Source organism: Erythrolamprus reginae, chromosome 10, assembly GCF_031021105.1.
Source record: "Erythrolamprus reginae isolate rEryReg1 chromosome 10, rEryReg1.hap1, whole genome shotgun sequence".
NCBI lineage: Eukaryota > Metazoa > Chordata > Lepidosauria > Squamata > Dipsadidae > Erythrolamprus > Erythrolamprus reginae.
The window spans coordinates 11017907-11036269 of NC_091959.1; the positions used below are offsets into that span (position 1 = coordinate 11017907).

The 18363-nt window shown below is 42.3% G+C and overlaps 1 protein-coding gene across 2 annotated transcripts in view; it reads left to right on the plus strand.

Annotated features, from left to right (window-relative positions):
• The window catches only part of LOC139173550 (high affinity cAMP-specific and IBMX-insensitive 3',5'-cyclic phosphodiesterase 8A-like), a 135914-nt gene that overhangs the window by 94290 nt on the left and 23261 nt on the right, over positions 1 to 18363 (plus strand). For both annotated transcript variants that reach the window (XM_070763501.1, XM_070763502.1), the window contains exons 6-12: positions 1997 to 2085; positions 4083 to 4161; positions 7641 to 7778; positions 13508 to 13596; positions 15725 to 15776; positions 16561 to 16603; positions 17905 to 17982. In XM_070763501.1, coding sequence (XP_070619602.1) covers positions 1997 to 2085; positions 4083 to 4161; positions 7641 to 7778; positions 13508 to 13596; positions 15725 to 15776; positions 16561 to 16603; positions 17905 to 17982 — 568 coding nt within the window. The remainder of the gene's footprint in view (positions 1 to 1996; positions 2086 to 4082; positions 4162 to 7640; positions 7779 to 13507; positions 13597 to 15724; positions 15777 to 16560; positions 16604 to 17904; positions 17983 to 18363) is intronic.

The following is an 18363-nucleotide window of genomic DNA, read 5'->3' on the forward strand; positions in this document are numbered from 1 at the left end:
GTATATATGCATATGTGTATGTATATGATATATGATAAGTACGTCTACTTAAGAACGCCTCTACTTAAGAACTTTTCTAGATAAGAATGAGGTGTTCAAGATGTTTTTTGCCTCTTCTTAAGAACCATTTTCTACTTAAGAATCCGAGCCTGGAAAAATTCCCCAGGAAATTTGAGAGCGGCATGAAGGCCCGGCCAGTTTCCTGCCATTCCCTGTAGGTTTCTCTCTCTGGCGCAGTATATGGGAGGCAGCCTCGCACCGAGTGTATCGGAGGCGCATGCTCCTCCTCGCCACCTCAGAGTCTCTCTCTTTTTTTTAAAGCCTTAAAGTTTTGGATTTTTTTGATTCCCCTCACCTCACCTTCTTCCTTCGGCAGTGACTCTCCTCCTCCTCTTCTTCCTCCTCCTCCCACCCAAACTCTGACCTTTTATTTCTTTCCTAATGGGTTTGCATGCATTACAGTGGTATCTCATCTTACGAACGCCTCTTCTAATGAACTTTTCAAGATACGAACCCGGTGTTTAAGATTTTTTTGCCTCTTCTTCCGAACTATTTTCACCTTACGAACCCAAGCCGCTGCTGCTGGGATGAAGGGGTTTCTTTTTTCCCCCTTTTTTGAAGAAAGAAAAGGGAGGGGCGGCTTGGAGAGGGAAAGACTTTGCATTAACAAAAGTAGGAGAACAGCGTGCTTGCAGGCACTGAAAAGGTGTCTTTTGAAGAAAGAAAAGGGAGGGGCGGCTTGGAGGGGGAAAGACTTTGCATTAACAAAAGTAGGAGAACAGCGTGCTTGCAGGCACTGAAAAGGTGTCTTTTGAAGAAAGAAAAGGGAGGGGCGACTTGGAGGGGGAAAGACTTTGCATTAACAATAGTAGGAGAACAGCGTGCTTGCAGGCACTGAAAAGGTGTCTTTTGAAGAAAGAAAAGGGAGGGGCGGCTTGCAGGGGGAAAGACTTTGCATTAACAAAAGTAGGAGAACAGCATGCTTGCAGGCACTGAAAAGGTGTCTTTTGAAGAAAGAAAAGGGAGGGGCGGCTTGGAGGGGGAAAGACTTTGCAGAGAACAGCGTGCTTGCAGGCACTGAAAGAGTGTCTTTTGAAGAAAGAAAAGGGAGGGGCGCCCCCTTGCCTTTCTTCCTTCCCACTCACCCTTTAGCCTAGCCTTGCTTCTTCCACCCGCCCCCTGTAGCTGCTCCTCCCTGCCCTCTGTTCGCCTCCCTTCTAAAGTTTGGGATTTTCCTGAAGGATTTGCATTCATTATTTGCTTTTACATTGATTCCTATGGGAAACATTGCTTCGTCTTACGAACTTTTCACCTTACGAACCTCCTCCTGGAACCAATTAAGTTCGTATCATGAGGTACCACTGTATTTGCTTTTACATTGATTCCTTTGGGGAAAATTGCTTCTACTTAAGAGCATTTCTACTTAAGAACCTGGTCACGGAACGAATTAAGTTCTTAAGTAGAGGTACCACTGTATATGTAAATGAAGAGGCAACAGCCATTGCGATCTCCATAACACTGAAGATCTATTAAAAAGATGCCTTCCAGGGACGCGTACCGGTCATGGGAGAGTCACTGGAAAAAATGTGTAGAAACCCAAGGACAGTAGTTTGAAGAATTTTAAGTGTTTGTGCAAATCTGTTCAATAAATTACTTTTAAAAAAATAATTGCATAACTTTTGGAACGCACCCTGTATATGCGTATGCATATCGATATATATGTATATCGTATTTTTCGTACCTTTTTACCACCACCACCCACACAAAAACTAGGTGAAAACTTGGGTGCGGCTTATACACCGAATGTTGCCACCCCCAGCCTTTGGCCTCTGCCTTCCAGCAATTTACCTCCTTGCATTAAACAAAACAGAACCCATTAAGCCAAGCAACTCAGCACAGGCCGGCCAAGGGCTAAACTGAAAGTGAAACTAGCTGCATGAATGGAATAGAGAGGGTCTTTTGAAGTTGACATCCTTTTTTCCTCTCCCACAACCAGAGATATGTTGAAAACTCGAACATCATGGCTTGTTATAATGAACTCATACAGTTGGAATTTGGAGAAGTACAGGCACAATTTAAACTAAGGTAATCCTGCCTATCTCATTTTAATATTCTTCGCACAGGGGGAAAAAATCTGTCTTCACCAACAGAGGAATTGGTTGGGATTTGAGCCAGGGGTGAAATCCAGCAGGTTCTGACAAGCTCTGGAGAACTGGCAGCGGAAATTTTGAGTAGTTCAGGGAACCGGCAAATACCACCTCTGACTAGCCCCAGAATGGGATGGGAATGGAGATTTTGCAGTATCCTTCCCCCAGGAGTGGGGATTTTGCGGTATCCTTTCCCCAGAAGTGGGCAGGGAATCGGGACGGCAATATCCTTCCCCCTGGAGTCGAGAGGGAATGGAGATTTTGCAGTATCCTTCCCCCAGAAGTGGGCAGGGAATCAGGATGGCAATGTCCCTCCCCCTGGAGTCAGGAGGGAATGGAGATTTTGCAGTATCCTTCCCCCAGGAGTGGGCAGGGAATCGGGACGGCAATGTCCCTCCCCCTGGAGTCAGGAGGGAATGGAGATTTTGCAGTATCCTTCCCCCAGAAGTGGGCAGGGAATCGGGACGGCAATATCCTTCCCCCTGGAGTCAGGAGGGAATGGAGATTTTGCAGTATCCTTCCCCCAGGAGTGGGCAGGGAATCGGGACGGCAATGTCCCTCCCCCTGGAGTTGGGAGGGAATGGAGATTTTGCAGTATCCTTCCCCCAGGAGTGGGCAGGGAATCGGGACGGCAATATCCTTCCCTCTGGAGTGGGCAGGGAATCGGGATGGCAATATCCCTCCCCCTGGAGTCAGGAGGGAATGGAGATTTTGCAGTATCCTTCCCCCAGAAGTGACAGGGAATTGGGACGGCAATATCCTTCCCCCTGCAGTCGGGAGGGAATGGAGATTTTGCAGTATCCTTCCCCCAGAAGTGGGCAGGGAATCGGGACAGCAATATCCTTCCCCCTGCAGTCGGGAGGGAATGGAGATTTTGCAGTATCCTTCCCCCAGAAGTGGGCTGGGAATCGGGACGGCAATATCCTTCCCCCTGGAGTTGGGAGGGAATGGAGATTTTGCAGTATCCTTCCCCCAGGAGTGGGCAGGGAATCGGGACGGCAATATCCTTACCCCTGGAGTCGGGAGGGAATGTAGATTTTGCAGTATCCTTTCCCCAGGAATGGGGATTTTGCAGTATTCTTCCTCCAGGATGGGTAGGGAATGTAGATTTTGCAGTATCCTTCCAGCAGGAGTGGGGATTTTGTGGTATCCTTTCCCAAGGAGTGGGCAGGGAATCGGGATGGCAATATCCTTCCCCCTGGAGTCGGGAGGGAATGGAGATTTTTCAGTATCCTTCCCCCAGGAGTGGGCAGGGAATTGGGACGGCAATATCCTTACCCCTGGAGTCGGGAGGGAATGTAGATTTTGCAGTATCCTTCCAGCAGGACTGGGGATTTTGCAGTATCCTTCCCTAAGGAGTGGGCAGGGAATCGGGATGGCAATATCCTTCCCCCTGGAGTCGGGAGGGAATGGAGATTTGCAGTATCCTTCTGGAATGGCCTCCCCTTTTTTCGCTTTCCCAAGCCTCCATGCACACCTTGAACTTACCTGCATCCAAAACAGGCCACATGGTGACTCCTGGATGGGCGGGGAAAGCCAGGGGTGGGATTTGGGGGTTCCGAATCTCAGCTAGAAGTTCTCCCCGACACCCTGTGAGCCCCCAGCAGCCCACCCCTGGTTTGCATGTAATGGAATGACTGGAAGGTTCCACTTGGAAAGATTGAAAATACCTAGAACTGAAAACAGCTGTTTAGCTTTCAAATTGAATCTCCTGCTGAACTCAGGAAACTGAACTAAAACATCTGCCTTGGGCAACCGTCCAGTCTTCTTAAAGCCTGCAAGATTTCACGGCACCTTCCGATCGGTTTGTTCTCGTTTCGTTTATGAATAGGTTCCGTTCCAGGGCATTCTTTTATATCTAGATGTTGAAAAGTCTATGTGATTTAGATCTAACGTGTCCCCTCCTTTTTTTTCTTTCATTCTTTTGCATTTCAGGGCTTGTAATTCAATATTTACAGCGCTAGAGAAAAGCCAAGAAGCCACAGAGATTACAAGTGAAGACCATGTAATACAGGTTTGCTCGGGTTCTTGTTTTTTTTCCCTATGAGTGTCAGATATTTGTCTTGTGGTTTTGTACGGTTTTATTCTTCTGCTTATCCAGCAAACCTGGAAAACAGGGGAATCAGGGAATTATCAGGGAAATCGGCGGTTCGGGAAATATCAGGGAATTCGTGAAAAAAACAGAAAAAATCAGGGGGGGAAATCACTGTATTAAAATGTTTAAAAGTCAGGGAAAAATCACATAAAAAAACCAACTACGGATTCCACTGCCTGGCAGAGTCAAACAAAAATGAGCATAACGCAGTGGAAGTGATGTGCCAGTGTCTGGAGGCTGTTGGGGCCTGGATGGGTGTCAACAGACTCAAACTCAACAGACTCAAACTCAACAGACTCAAACGGATAAGACGGAGTGGCTGTGGGTTCTGCCTCCCAAGGACAATTCCATCTGTCCTTCCATTACCCTGGGGGAGGGGAATTATTGACCCCCTCGGAGAGGGTCCGCAACTTGGGCGTCCTCCTCGATCCACAGCTCACATTAGAGAACCATCTTTCAGCTGTGGCGAGGGGGACGTTTGCCCAGGTTCGCCTGGTGCACCAGTTGCGGCCCTATCTGGACCGGGACTCCCTGCTCACAGTCACTCATGCCCTCATCACCTCGAGGTTCGACTACTGTAATGCTCTCTACATGGGGCTACCTTTGAAAAGTGTTCGGAAACTCCAGATCGTGCAGAATGCAGCTGCGAGAGCAGTCATGGGCTTACCTAGGTATGCCCATGTTTCACCAACACTCCGCAGTCTGCATTGGTTGCCGATCAATTTCCGGTCACAATTCAAAGTGTTGGTTATGATCTTTAAAGCCCTTCATGGCACTGGACCAGAATATCTCCGAGACCGCCTGCTGCCGCACGAATCCCAGCGACCGATTAGGTCCCACAGAGTGGGCCTTCTCTGGGTCCTGTCAACTAAACAATGTCGGTTGGCGGGCCCCAGGGGAAGAGCCTTCTCTGTGGCGGCCCCGACCCTCTGGAACCAACTCCCCCCGGAGATTAGAACTGCCCCTACTCTCCTTGCCTTTCGTAAGCTCCTAAGACCCACCTTTGTCATCAGGCATGGGGGAACTGAGACATCTCCCCCGGGCATATACAATTTATGAATGGTATGTCTGGATGTATGTTTGTTTAGAAAATGGGGTTTTTAAAATATTTTTAAACTGTAATTTAGATTTGTTGTAAATTGTTTCACTTTGTTGTGAGCCGCCCCGAGTCTACGGAGAGGGGCGGCATACAAATCTAAATAATAAATAAATAAAAATAAATAAATAACTGTGGCAACATCTTGCTTCCTCAGCTACCAATATTTCTCCATGGCTTAGCCCTTTGGTATGATGTCATCTACGATCACACCTTAACTAGATTGCAAGTTAGAGGGAAATGTCAGGGAAATATCAGGGAATTTCAAAATGCTTGCCCCCTGGACACCCTGTAAACTCCTGCACACAGATAGGCATGTAGGGACATAAAATATATACGTCTGAGCGCGCTGAATTGCCTTAGAAACTGTTCTTAACGTAGTGCATGTTTTTCTGACCTTTCCGTGGAGAGGGAAAAATAAATTTTAAGAACCTTTTGTTTTAAACAAGGGCTTATTTTTGCAGGCTGCATTTCTATTTAGCCCAAGGTCATTAAAAACTTCAATGATGCTTATCTTTCTCATCTCAAAAGTTCAGGTATACACATTTAAAAATTTATTTATTTGTTTGCTTTTATTAATCGGATTTATATTCCACCCCTCTCCGAGGACTCGGGGAGGCTTACAACATATTAAAAAGACAATGTACATCAAAATACAATTAATTAAAGTTAAGAATTAAATCTAAAACCCAAAAAACCCAATTAAAATGCACACAATCAATGACCCCAAGCCTGGCGGCATAGATTAGTCTTTAGGCTCTTACGGAAAGCGAGGAGGGTGGGGGCAGTATGAATCTCTGGGGGGAGCTGATTCTACAGGGCCGGGGCCCCCACGGAGAAGACTCTTCTCCTAGGTCCCACCAAGCGACATTGTTTAGTTGATGGGACCGGGAGAAGTCCGACTTTGTGGGACCTAACCGGTCACTAGGATTCATGCGGCAGGAGGTGGTCCCATAAGTAATCTGGCATGTTGGGCTTTATAGGTCATAACCAACACTTTGAATTGAGTCCTGAAACCAATCGGTAGCCAATACAGTCCGCGGAGTGCTGGGGAAACATGGGCATTTCTGGGTCGGCCCGTGACAGCTCATACGGCTGCATTCTGCACAATTTGTAGTTTCCGAACACTCTTCAAAGGTAGCCCCATGTATAGAGCATTGCAGTAGTTGAACCTCGAAGTGATGAGGGCATGAGTGACTGTGAGTAGAGACAAATAAGATCCTTTGAGTCTTTTATGCATCTTTTTTAGGGTTGCAAATAGCAGGATCATATTTAGCAGAATCAAAATGTGATTTGGTTCGAGACACCGCCCAGACATAGAAACATAGAAGATTGACAGCAGAAAAAGACCTCATGGTCCATCTAGTCTGCCCTTATACTATTTTCTGTATTTTATCTTAGGATGGATATATGTTTATCCCAGGCATGTTTAAATTCAGTTACTGTAGATTTACCAACCACGTCTGCTGGAAGTTTGTTCCAAGGATCTACTACTCTTTCAGCAAAATAATATTTTCTCATGTTGGTTTTGATCTTTCCCCCAACTAACTTCAGATTGTGTCCCCTTGTTCTTATGTTCACATTCCTATTAAAAACACTTCCCTCCTGGACCTTATTTAACCCTTTGACATATTTAAATGTTTCGATCATGTCCCCCCTTTTCCTTCTGTCCTCCAGACTATACAGATGGAGTTCATGAAGTCTTTCCTGATACGTTTTATGCTTAAGACCTTCCACCATTCTTGTAGCCCGTCTTTGGACCCATTCAATTTTGCCAATATCTTTTTGTAGACAAATGCTGGTTAATGCTTCCAACAATGGACACGGTTGCAAAATGCTTCCGTTTTATTTTTTCCTGATGGGACTTATCTGTATCTCCTAGCACACCTCATTCCCGGCTATGATGTCTGAGTTAGCTGGTGGTTATAATTCTGCCACATCCAGAGGACCTTTGAGATTTTGTGGGACTGAAAGTTAGCAGAACCAGTTGGTTTACAATCGAAACCAGTTTTGGCCAGTGAGGGTTAGATTTGGTTTGGGTGACCTAAAGTCACGTAGCACAGTTTTTAAAAGAGAAAAGCTTGATTTTAAGATTACTAGAGAGAGAAGGCAGACTAAGCTTTACTCCTGGGTTCCCCCTAATAGGACAGCCTCTGCCCTTCACTCCATTTCAAGATCTGCCTTCCTGAAAAGAGCTCTAAACAGTTTTAGAAAATGTGCGTCAAGCCTAAATATTAGATCGTTGCTCAGGCTGATGTTAAATTCTCACTTGTTTCTTCTTCTTTTCTTACTGTTTCCGTAGTACGTCAATCCTGCGTTTGAAGCGGTGATGGGCTACCAGAAAGGCGAATTGATAGGGAAGGAACTAACAGAAGTGCCTACAAATGAAAAAAAAGCTGATTTCCTTGACACTATTAATTCTTGCATCAAGTTTGAAAAGGTAGACATGGACCTGGTTTTGTGTGGCAAGGTCATTCATAATGGGTATGCCGTTGTCCCCTTTCTAGGGCTGAGAGAATGTGCCTGGTCACCCTATGAAAGGTGATACTAGAACTCCTAGGATTCCATTTCTAGCCTCTTCTAATTTGGAAGGGGAAAGACTAGAGGTGATAAAATACAGTGGTACCTCTACTTACGAACTTAATTTGTTCCGTGACCAGGTTCTTAAGCAGAAAAGCTTGTAAGAAGAAGCCATTTTCCCCATAGGAATCAATTTAAAAGCAAATAATATGTGTGATTGGGGAAACCACAGCAAGGATGGAGGCCCCGTTTCCTCCTAGGAGATTCCTAGAGAGGCCCCACAGAGGCTTCTCCCTGCCTTTTCTGGCCCTGTTTCCTCCCAGGAGATTCCTAGAGGGGCCCCATGGAGGGTTCTCCCTGCCTTTTCCGATTACAGTTTTGGAGACTTGGATTTGTAAGTAGAAAATGGTTCTTGAGAAGAGGCAAAAAATATATTGTACACCAGGTTCTTATCTAGAAAAGTTTGTAAGTAGAGGCGTTCTTAGGTAGAGGTACCACTGTATATCCTTATAACTCCCATACCTAAATCAGTAGCAAAGGTGAGTGAAACCCACCACTGGACTAAAGGTATATCTCCTTCTACACATGTCCACCACATATGATAATACGACCCAGGTATCTGGTGGACAAAAATACATAGGTGATAGGAGAAGATGGTACAACAGTTTATTGTTTGAAACCTGAAATATTCTTGCTGGGGATTTTATCAGAAACTTATAGTAAAGAAGAGGTATATCTGATTATTCATGTATTAACTGCAGCTAGAATTGTATTTGCACAAAACTGGAAAAGTGAAGAGATTCCTATGGATGAGAACTTGATTAGGAAAATATTGCAATGTACAGAAATGAATAGGTTAACACTTGCAATTAAAGAGAAGGAACTGAATATTATAATATATGGCAATTTAATACACACACTGCTCAAAAAAATAAAGGGAACACTCAAAGAACACATCCTAGATCTGAATGAATGAAATATTCTCATTGAATACTTTGTTATGTACAAAGTTGAATGTGCACAACAGCAGGTGAAATTGATCGTCAATCAGTGTTGCTTCCTAAGTGGACAGTTTGATTTCACAGATGTTTGATTTACTTGGAGTTATATTGTGTTGTTTAAGTGTTCCCTTTATTTTTTTGAGCAATATAAATAAAAAAGAAGCTTTTCACTGAGAATTTATATTTCCTCTTTGTTTTTAACTTAGTTACTTGGGGTATGATAAATGTTACTGCTATAGTTTGGGACTCTATTGGGAAGTATAGCTGTGAATTTGGGGGCCATCCCCTACTTGAAGGTTGCAGTTCATCATTGCAAATGAGGTTATGGAAGTGAGCAGGAATGGAAAGAGCTTTGAGGGTTCTTTGACGCTCTCTAAGCTTGGTTGTTTTCGAAGAGACGTTTCATTACCCAAGTAGGTAACATCATCAGTGGTAGTCTATAGATAGCCAGACTAGCACTGATGATATTCAAAGTGTTGGTTATGACCTATAAAGCCCTTCATGGCATCGGACCAGAATATCTCCGGGACCGCCTTCTGCCACAAGAATCCCAGCAACCGGTTAGGTCCCACGGAGTTGGCCTTCTCCGGGTCCCGTCGACTAAACAATGTCGTTTGGCAGGACCCAGGGGAAGAGCCTTCTCTGTGGCGGCCCCGACCCTCTGGAACCAGCTCCCCCTGGAGATTAGAACTGCCCCCGCCCTCCTTGCCTTTGGTAAACGCCTTATAATAAGGGTTTTTAGTTGTTTTATTAAATTGGATTGTTACATGTTGTTTTTTATCATTGTTGTTAGCCGCCCCGAGTCTGCGGACAGGGGCGGCATACAAATCCACCTCTGCCGTCAGACATGGGGGAATTGAGACATCTCCCCCCGGGCCTATACAGTTTATGCATGGTATGTTTGTGTGTATGTTTGCCTTTAATAAGGGTTTTTTAGAGTTTTTAAATTATTAGATTTGTTGGACATTGTTTTATTGTTGCTGTGAGCCGCCCCGAGTCTCCGGAGAGGGGCGGCATACAAATCTAATAAATTAATAATAATAATAACTTCAGGAAAATCTATACCACCTATATGCTTAAACCACAGGCCGCAAAACATAGAAGCCCCAGCTCTAACGCTGTCCCCACACACTCTTCTTACTACTCTTCTCTTGCTCTGTTTTTCTATCCCTCCTCCTCTTGTATTTCTTTCCCTTCTTTTTTTTTTTTAAAAAAAATAATGTTTATTGATTATATACAAATATATACAAAGAAACAATACAAAACAGTATTGACAAGACAAGGTGTTCATATCAAATACCTTTCCCTTTCTTTCCCTCTCCTTCCCCAATCATGCATGCCATATAAGTAAACTATAATTGCTAGAATGTACATTATATATATTCCCTTTACTTTTCTGTACCCTGTTTTTAATGTATATAACCAATAAACATATTTTTACAATAATAATAATAATAATAATAATAATAATAATAATAATAATAATAATAATAATAATAAACGAAATCCAGCACAGTGATCTCGTTTGCTGTGTTGTACTGAAATAATAATAATAATAATAATAATAATAATAATAATAATAATAATAATAATAATAATAAACGAAATCCAGCACAGTGATCTCGTTTGCTGTGTTGTACTGAAATAATAATAATAATAATAATAATAATAATAATAATAATAATAATAATAATAATAATAATAAACGAAATCCAGCACAGTGATCTCGTTTGCTGTGTTGTACTGAAATAATAATAATAATAATAATAATAATAATAATAATAATAATAATAATAATAATAATTATTATTATTATTATTATTATACGAAATCCAGCATAGTATAGAAACATAGAAACAGAAGACTGACGGCAGAAAAAGGCCTCATGGTCCATCTAGTCTGCCCTTATACTATTTCCTGTATTTTATCTTACAATGGATATATGTTTATCCCAGGCATGTTTAAATTCAGTGACTGTGGATTTACCAACTACGTCTGCTGGAAGTTTGTTCCAAAGATCTACTACTCTTTCAGTAAAATAATATTTTCTCATGTTGCCTTTGATCTTTCCCCCAACTAACTTCAGATTGTGTCCCCTTGTTCTTGTGTTCACTTTCCTATTAAAAACACTTCCCTCCTGAACCTTATTTAACCCTTTAACATATTGAAATGTTTCGATCATGTCCCCCCTTTTCCTTCTGTCCTCCAGACTATACAGGTTGAGTTCATTAAGTCTTTCCTGATACGTTTTATACTTAAGACCTTCCACCATTCTTGTAGCCCGTCTTTGGACCCGTTCAATTTTATCAATATCTTTTTGTAGCTGAAGTCTCCAGGACTGAACACAGTACTCCAAATAGTGATCTCGTTTGCTGTGTTGTACTGAAATAATAATAATAATAATAATAATAATAATAATAATAATTATTATTATTATTATTATTATTATTATTATTATTATACGAAATCCAGCATAGTGATCTTGTTTGCTGTGTTGTACTGAAATAATAATAATAATAATAATAATAATAATAATAATAATAATAATAATAATAAACAACAACAACAACAACAACCTAGTTTGGGTAATGAAACATCTACAAGAAAACAACCAATCTCAGAAAACCCAAGAACCCCTCATTTCAACCCTGAGCTACAATATTAGTTGCATCAAGCGAATACGTTGTATTTCCCCCCCCAAAGAACTAAAGAAGCATTGAAAAGCATCCAGCATGTATGTGCTAAAAGCTCTCAAAATTTTCCACCGCTTTGTTCAAAATGTCATCACAATTTTAATTCAATGTTGGTGGCCTTCGGGGGTAATTAGCTGTAATGTATACAACAGAAAGTTCCAGCTAGAAGTCAAGTGGGGTAAGACCGAGGGGGAAAGATTTCAGTGAAGCAACAAAGTCAAACAGAAGCTCAGGGAGAGGTTACAGCAAACAGTACAACATTGTGCCAAGCCTAGGAAAGAATGAGTTCGCTAACCCTCCCAAAGCAGGCTTTTCGCACTAGGAAAACCATCCAAAATCAGTACAAAAAACAGTCAAAAGATGTGCTTTGAGAATGGGCAGTAGAACCAGGGGTGAAAATCCAGCAGGTTTTGGAGATCTGGTAGCGAAAATTTTGAGTAGTTCAGAGAACCGGCAAATAATATTAGATTTGTTCAACTGTTATATTGTTTTTTATTGTTGCTGTGAGCCGTCCCGAGTCTTCGTAGAGGGGCGGCATACAAATCTAATAAATAATAAACAAACAAACAAACAAACAAACAAACAAACAAACAAATAAATAAATAAATAAATAAATACCACCTCTATCTGGCCTCAGAGTGGGGTGGGAATGAACATTTTGCAATATCCTTCCACTGGAGTGGGGAGGGAATGGAGATTTTGCAGGATCCTTCCCCTGTAGTGGGGTGGGAATGGGGATTTTGCAGTACTCTTCCCCTGGAGTGGGGAGGGGATGGATATTTTGAAGTATCCTTCTCCTGGAGTGTGGTGGGAATGGAGATTTTGCAGTATCCTTCCCCTGGAGTGGGGAGGGAATGGGGATTTTGCAGTATCCTTCCCCTGGAGTGTGGTGGGAATGGAGATTTTGCAGTACTCTTCCCCTGGAGTGTGGTGGGAATGGAGATTTTGCAGTATCCTTCTCCTGGAGTGGGGAGGGAATGGGAGATTTTGCAGGATCCTTCCCCTGGAGTCAGGATGGAATGGAGATTTTGCAGGATCCTTCCCCTGGAGTGTGGTGGGAATGGACATTTTGAAGTATCCTTCCCCTGGAGTGTGGTGGGAATGGACATTTTGAAGTATCCTTCCCCTGGAGTGGGGAAGGAATGGGGATTTTGCAGTATCCTTCCCCTGGAGTAGGGAGGGAATGGAGATTTTGCAGGATCCTTCCCCTGGAGTGTGGTGGGAATGGAGATTTTGCAGGATCCTTCCCCTGGAGTGTGGTGGGAATGGAGATTTTGCAGGATCCTTCCCCTGGAGTGGGGAGGGAATGGGGATTTTACAGTACCCTTCCCCTGGAGTGGGGAGGGAATGAACATTTTGCATTATCCTTCCCCTGGAGTGAGGAGGGAATTGAGATTTTGCAGTATCCTTTCCCTGGAGTGGGGAGGGAATGGAGATTTTGAAGTATCCAATCCTAGAGTGGGGTGGGAATGTAGAGTTTGCAGTATCCTTCCCCTGGAGTGGGGAGGGAATGGGGATTTTGCAGTATCCTTCCCCTGGAGTGGGGAAGGAATGGGGATTTTGCAGTATCCTTCCCCTGGAGTAGGGAGGGAATGGACATTTTGCAGGATCCTTCCCCTGGAGTGAGGAGGGAATGGACATTTTGCAGTATCCTTCCCCTGGAGCGAGGAGGGAATGAACATTTTGCAGTATCCTTCCCCTGGAGTGAGGAGGGAATGGAGATTTTGCAGTATCCTTCCCCTGGAATGAGGAGGGAATGGAGATTTTGCAGTATCCTTTCCCGGAGGGTGGTAGAAATGGAGATTTTGCAGTACCCTTCCCCTGGAGTGGGGAGGGAATGGACATTTTGCAGTATCCTTCCCCTGCCACATCCACCAAGCCACGTCCACCGAACCGGTAGTTTAAAAAATGGATTTCACTACTGAGTAGAACATTCCTCTTTATTGATTTAACAGGAATGGCAAGGAACGTACTATACCAAAAAGAAAAACGGCGAGAGCATACAACAAAATGTGAAAATCATACCTGTCATTGGACAGGGAGGGTAAGTCTTGTTGCGTTAAGTTTCAAGTTGAATTTTTGGACTGCTGGTGGGGTGCCTGGTTTGATCCCTGCAGCTTTCAGGGCAAGGTTTTTCAGACAGGGTTTGCTCTTGATTCCTTTGTTTTCAGGGAGCAACTGAGCCAAGAGTCACCAAGTTTTGGCTTTGCATCCAAGGCAAGACTAGAACTCGCAGCCTCCTGTTCCCTAGCCCAGTGATTTTCAACCTTTTTTGAGCCGCGGCACATTTTTTACATTTACGAAACCCTGGGTCACATCTCTCTCTCTCTTCCTCCCTTTCACTCTATTTCTCTCTCTTCCTTCCTCTTTCTTTCTCTCTCTCCATCCCCCTTTCTTTTTCTTCCTTCCTCTCTTTTTTGCTCTCTTTCTTTCTCCCTCCCTACCTCCCTCTATGTCTTTCTCTCTCTCTCCTTCCCTCCCTCTCTTTCTCTCTCTTGCTTTCTTTCTCTCTCTTGCTCTCTCTCTCTCTCTTGCTTTCTTTATCTCTCTCTCTTGCTTTCTTTCTCTCTCTGAGCTTCGCGGCACACCTGACCATGTCGCATGGCACACTAGTGTGCCGCGGCACACTGGTTGAAAAACACTGCCCTAGCCCGACGCCTTAACCCCTGCCCCAAACAGGCTCTTTGCTGGCTTGTCTTAACATTGACGGCATCTCTACTATGAAAAGTAGGCAGATGTTTGTGGAGAACAGCTTCCCATCACATCCAGAATTGGAAATTAAACACTCCTAAACTTCTAGTTAGTCTTCAACTTCTAACCATTCATTCAGAGCGCATTCGACCTTGCAACAGAACTGATAAAAAAATGACTTACAGCCTTGCCTCACACTTATGACCGTGGTAGCATCCCTACAGAATTTGAGCTGTATTTATACAACAGTGGCAAAGTCCAGAGGGCACGTGGTTGTTATTTGCAAACCTTTCCAACTGGCTAACAGCAAGCAAAGTCAAGTGGGGGAAATCTGCTTTGCCTAACAACCACAGGATTCAGTTAACAGCAGAAATTTGCTTAATAATCTTTGCAAAATAGATACATGATATACATATATACATACATACTGTCATCTCTGAAGATCTATCTATCTATCTATCTATCTATCTATCTATCTATCTATCTATCTATCTATCTATCTATCTTTCTTTCTATCTATATCTATCTATCTATCTTTCTTTCTTTCTATCTATCTATCTATCTATCTACCTACCTACCTACCTACCTACCTTCCATCTATCATTTATATATCTATCATCTATCTTCCATCTATCGATCAATCAATCAATCAATCAGTCATTTATATCAACTAACATCTATCTATCATCTGTCTGTCTGTCTGTCTATCTATCACATATCTATCATATATCTATCTATCATTTATCATTATCTGTCTGTCTGTCTCTCTCTCTCTCAGTCTCTATCTATCTATCTATCTATCTATCTATCTATCTATCTATCTATCATATTTCTATCTATCATTTATCATTATCTATCTGTCTGTCTTTCTGTCTGTCTCTCTCTCTCTCTATCAATCAATCAAACAATCATTTATCATCTATCTGTCTGTATCTCTGTCTGTCTCTCTCTCTCTCTCTCTCTCTATCAATCAATCAATCAATCAATCAATCAATCATTTATCATCTGTCTGTCTGTCTGTCTATCTATCTATCTATCTATCTATCTATCTATCTATCTTTCTTTATCTATCTATCTATCTATCTATCTATCAGTCATATATCTATGTATCATATATCATTATCTATGTATCTGTCTGTCTTTCTGTCTGTCTGTCTGTCTCTCAATCAACCAATCAATCAATTATCATCTGTCTGTCTGTCTGTCTGTCTATCATTTATCATCTCTCTCTCTTTCTCTCTCTCTCTCTCCCCCTACCTACCTACCACCTATCATCATAAAACTGGACACAATGGGATTTACAAGGAACCCAGAGATCCCAAATGATCACAAAAAGGCAGAATCCTGCCCCTCTTCCTTGTCTAGACTGCATTTTATTTTATAAAAAAAGATTTAGCGGTCAGCAAATGACAACTGGAGCCAGTTAACTGGTTGGAGACCAACATTGTTCTCATTCCATTCTTTTGTTTTGATTCCTGCAGAAAAATTAGACACTATGTGTCACTTAGTCGACCGTGCAACGACAACAATAAGGTAAGCAACAACAACAACAATAATAATAATCACAAAAAGATTTTTAAATGTTCAGTTGACTGAGTTTCATGCTTAATGAATAAAAGTTTAGAATGATAATAATTTCAACCTGCGATGGTATCTGTAACACCATCAACCAGACAGTCTGTCACAGACAGTCTGAACATCTGGCTGACTGTGTGATGGTCAATAATAATAGAAAGCATAACGAATTTATGTATTTAATTAACTCAGTTTCAAGCCATTCAACTCCTCAATGATAATTTTTAAAAAATGCAATCGCAGGTTGATTCTTACAACTGCCTTCTGCCGTATGAATCTCAGCGACCGGTTAGGTCCCACAGAGTTGGCCTTCTCCAGGTCCCGTCAATCAGAAAATGTCGCTTGGCGGGACATAGGGGAAGAGCCTTCTCTGTGGGGGCCCCGGCCCTCTGGAATCAGCTGCCCCCAGAGATTCATACTGCCCCCACCCTCCTCGCCTTCCCCAAGAGTCTAAAGACTCATCTATGCTGCCAAGCTTGGGGCAATTAGATCTAGACCAATATTTGTGATGCATGGCTGCGATTTGAATTTGTTTGATTGATTTTTAATATATTGGGGTTTTTTAGCTTACGTAGTTTTTAATTAGTTAAATTTGTCTCTGTATTCACTGTTTTATATTGTATGCTGAATCCCGAGTCTTCGGAGAGGGGTGGCATACAAATCAAATCAATCAATCAATCAATCAATCAATCAATCAATCAAATAAATGTTAATTGTTCTTTTTCCTCTGATTCGTACCTAGGTGGAAAGAATCTGTGAACGGGTTCAAGCCGAGTCCCAGACAGGTATAACATTGCAACTGTACAAAATTGGTTGCGTTTCAATAATTGCTTGTGTTATTCTTTGCTAATTGACTATGTGTCAGTGTAGCTTTTCTCTCTCTCTCTCTCTCTCTTAACAAAAAGAGGGTGTTTTCTAGGTGTGTTTTGGAAGAGCCTGATTAGGGGTATTAACAGTGGAATGCTTAGTAAATTACACCCAATTGTGCAGGGTTCTGCAGTGGTAGGAATTTTAGCTCTTGAACGTAAGAACATAAGAGCCATGATGAGTTGGGCCAAAGCCCATCAAGTCCAGCATTCTGTGTCCCACAGTGGCCCATCAATTGTGCATGGGGATCTTGAGCAGAGAGAGAAGGCAAGACCCTCCCTTTCCCTTGACCCCCAACAAATGGTACCAAGGGAATCCTGCCTGCCTCAACCAACATAGAGGCGGCACTTGGACATCTGTTTCAATAACCACCATGGATACACTTGGCATCCATGAATCTGTCTAATCCTGCCTTGAAGCTATCCAGGCAGATGAACTAAAGGTGAACTGAGCTCACCTTTGGATTAATGTGTAAAACAATATATTTATTTATTATTTGGATTTGTATGCCGCCCCTCTCCGAAGACTCTTTGTTTGGGCCTTGCAATTTGTGCAAACACAGCCATGGTTTGAGAAGGGAAGGTTTCGATGCACTGACTTTAGGAATTGTAGCAAGGAGACTGAAGCAGATGTGATACGGCTGTAGAAAAGCAATAATATTTGCACAGCAATCTTAGGTCCCTGATTTATTTCACGTTCTTAATTCAAGGCAGAATTGATCTTAACCATTGAGATAGAACCAAGTGTCTCGGCTAAGCAACCGATTCCAATGCACTGAAGACAAAAGTTTAAGAATTTGTGGTCCACAGACAAGTTTCAGGAGAGATCAAAACCAAGTTTATTTATTTATTTATTTATTAAATTTGTATGCCGAACCCTCTCCGTAGACTCGGGGTGGCTCACAACAGTAATAGAAAAACAATGTACAATACAAATCTAATAATTAAAACTAAAAAACCATAATTTAAAAAACATGCACACAACATACCATACATAAACAATATAGGCTTGGGGAAGTTATTTCAGTTTCCGCATGCCTGACGGCAGAGGTGGGTTTTAAGGAGTTTACAAAAGGCAAGGAGGGCGGGGGCAGTTCTAATCTCAGGGAGGAGCTGGTTCCAGAGGGTCGGGGCTGCCACAGAGAAGGCTCTTCCTACCTCTTCAGGATGGAGATGTACTTTCTCACTGGAGTCATGGTCTATTCTCTTCATTTTTACAGATATCCAGACCTGTAGGCACAAAGACAAAAGAAAAGGTTCCCTCGATGTCCGATCCACTACCTCTCGAGGCAGTGATGGTATAGGATTAACTTTTTTTTTTAAAAGTTACCTTTTTAAATTACCTTCCCTATTCACTAGGAAACAGCAATTTCATTGACTTAGATCTGTGATTTGTTTTCAATTAACTTTTGGCCTCTGGATCCAAAAATAACCACAGTTTTTGTCTATCACGTCAAATTTTTAAGCTACAGGGTACCCTCAAAAGTCATACAAATTGTGCATATAAAGGAAAGTAAAGTAAAAAAACTTACCAAATAAACTGTTTACAAAGAGTAATTTTATTCATGCAAGTTAAAATGTGTTCATAAAATATATATACAGTAATACCTCGTCTTACGAACTTAATTGGTTCCCGGAGGAGGTTCGTAAGGTGAAATGTTCGTAAGACAAAACAATGT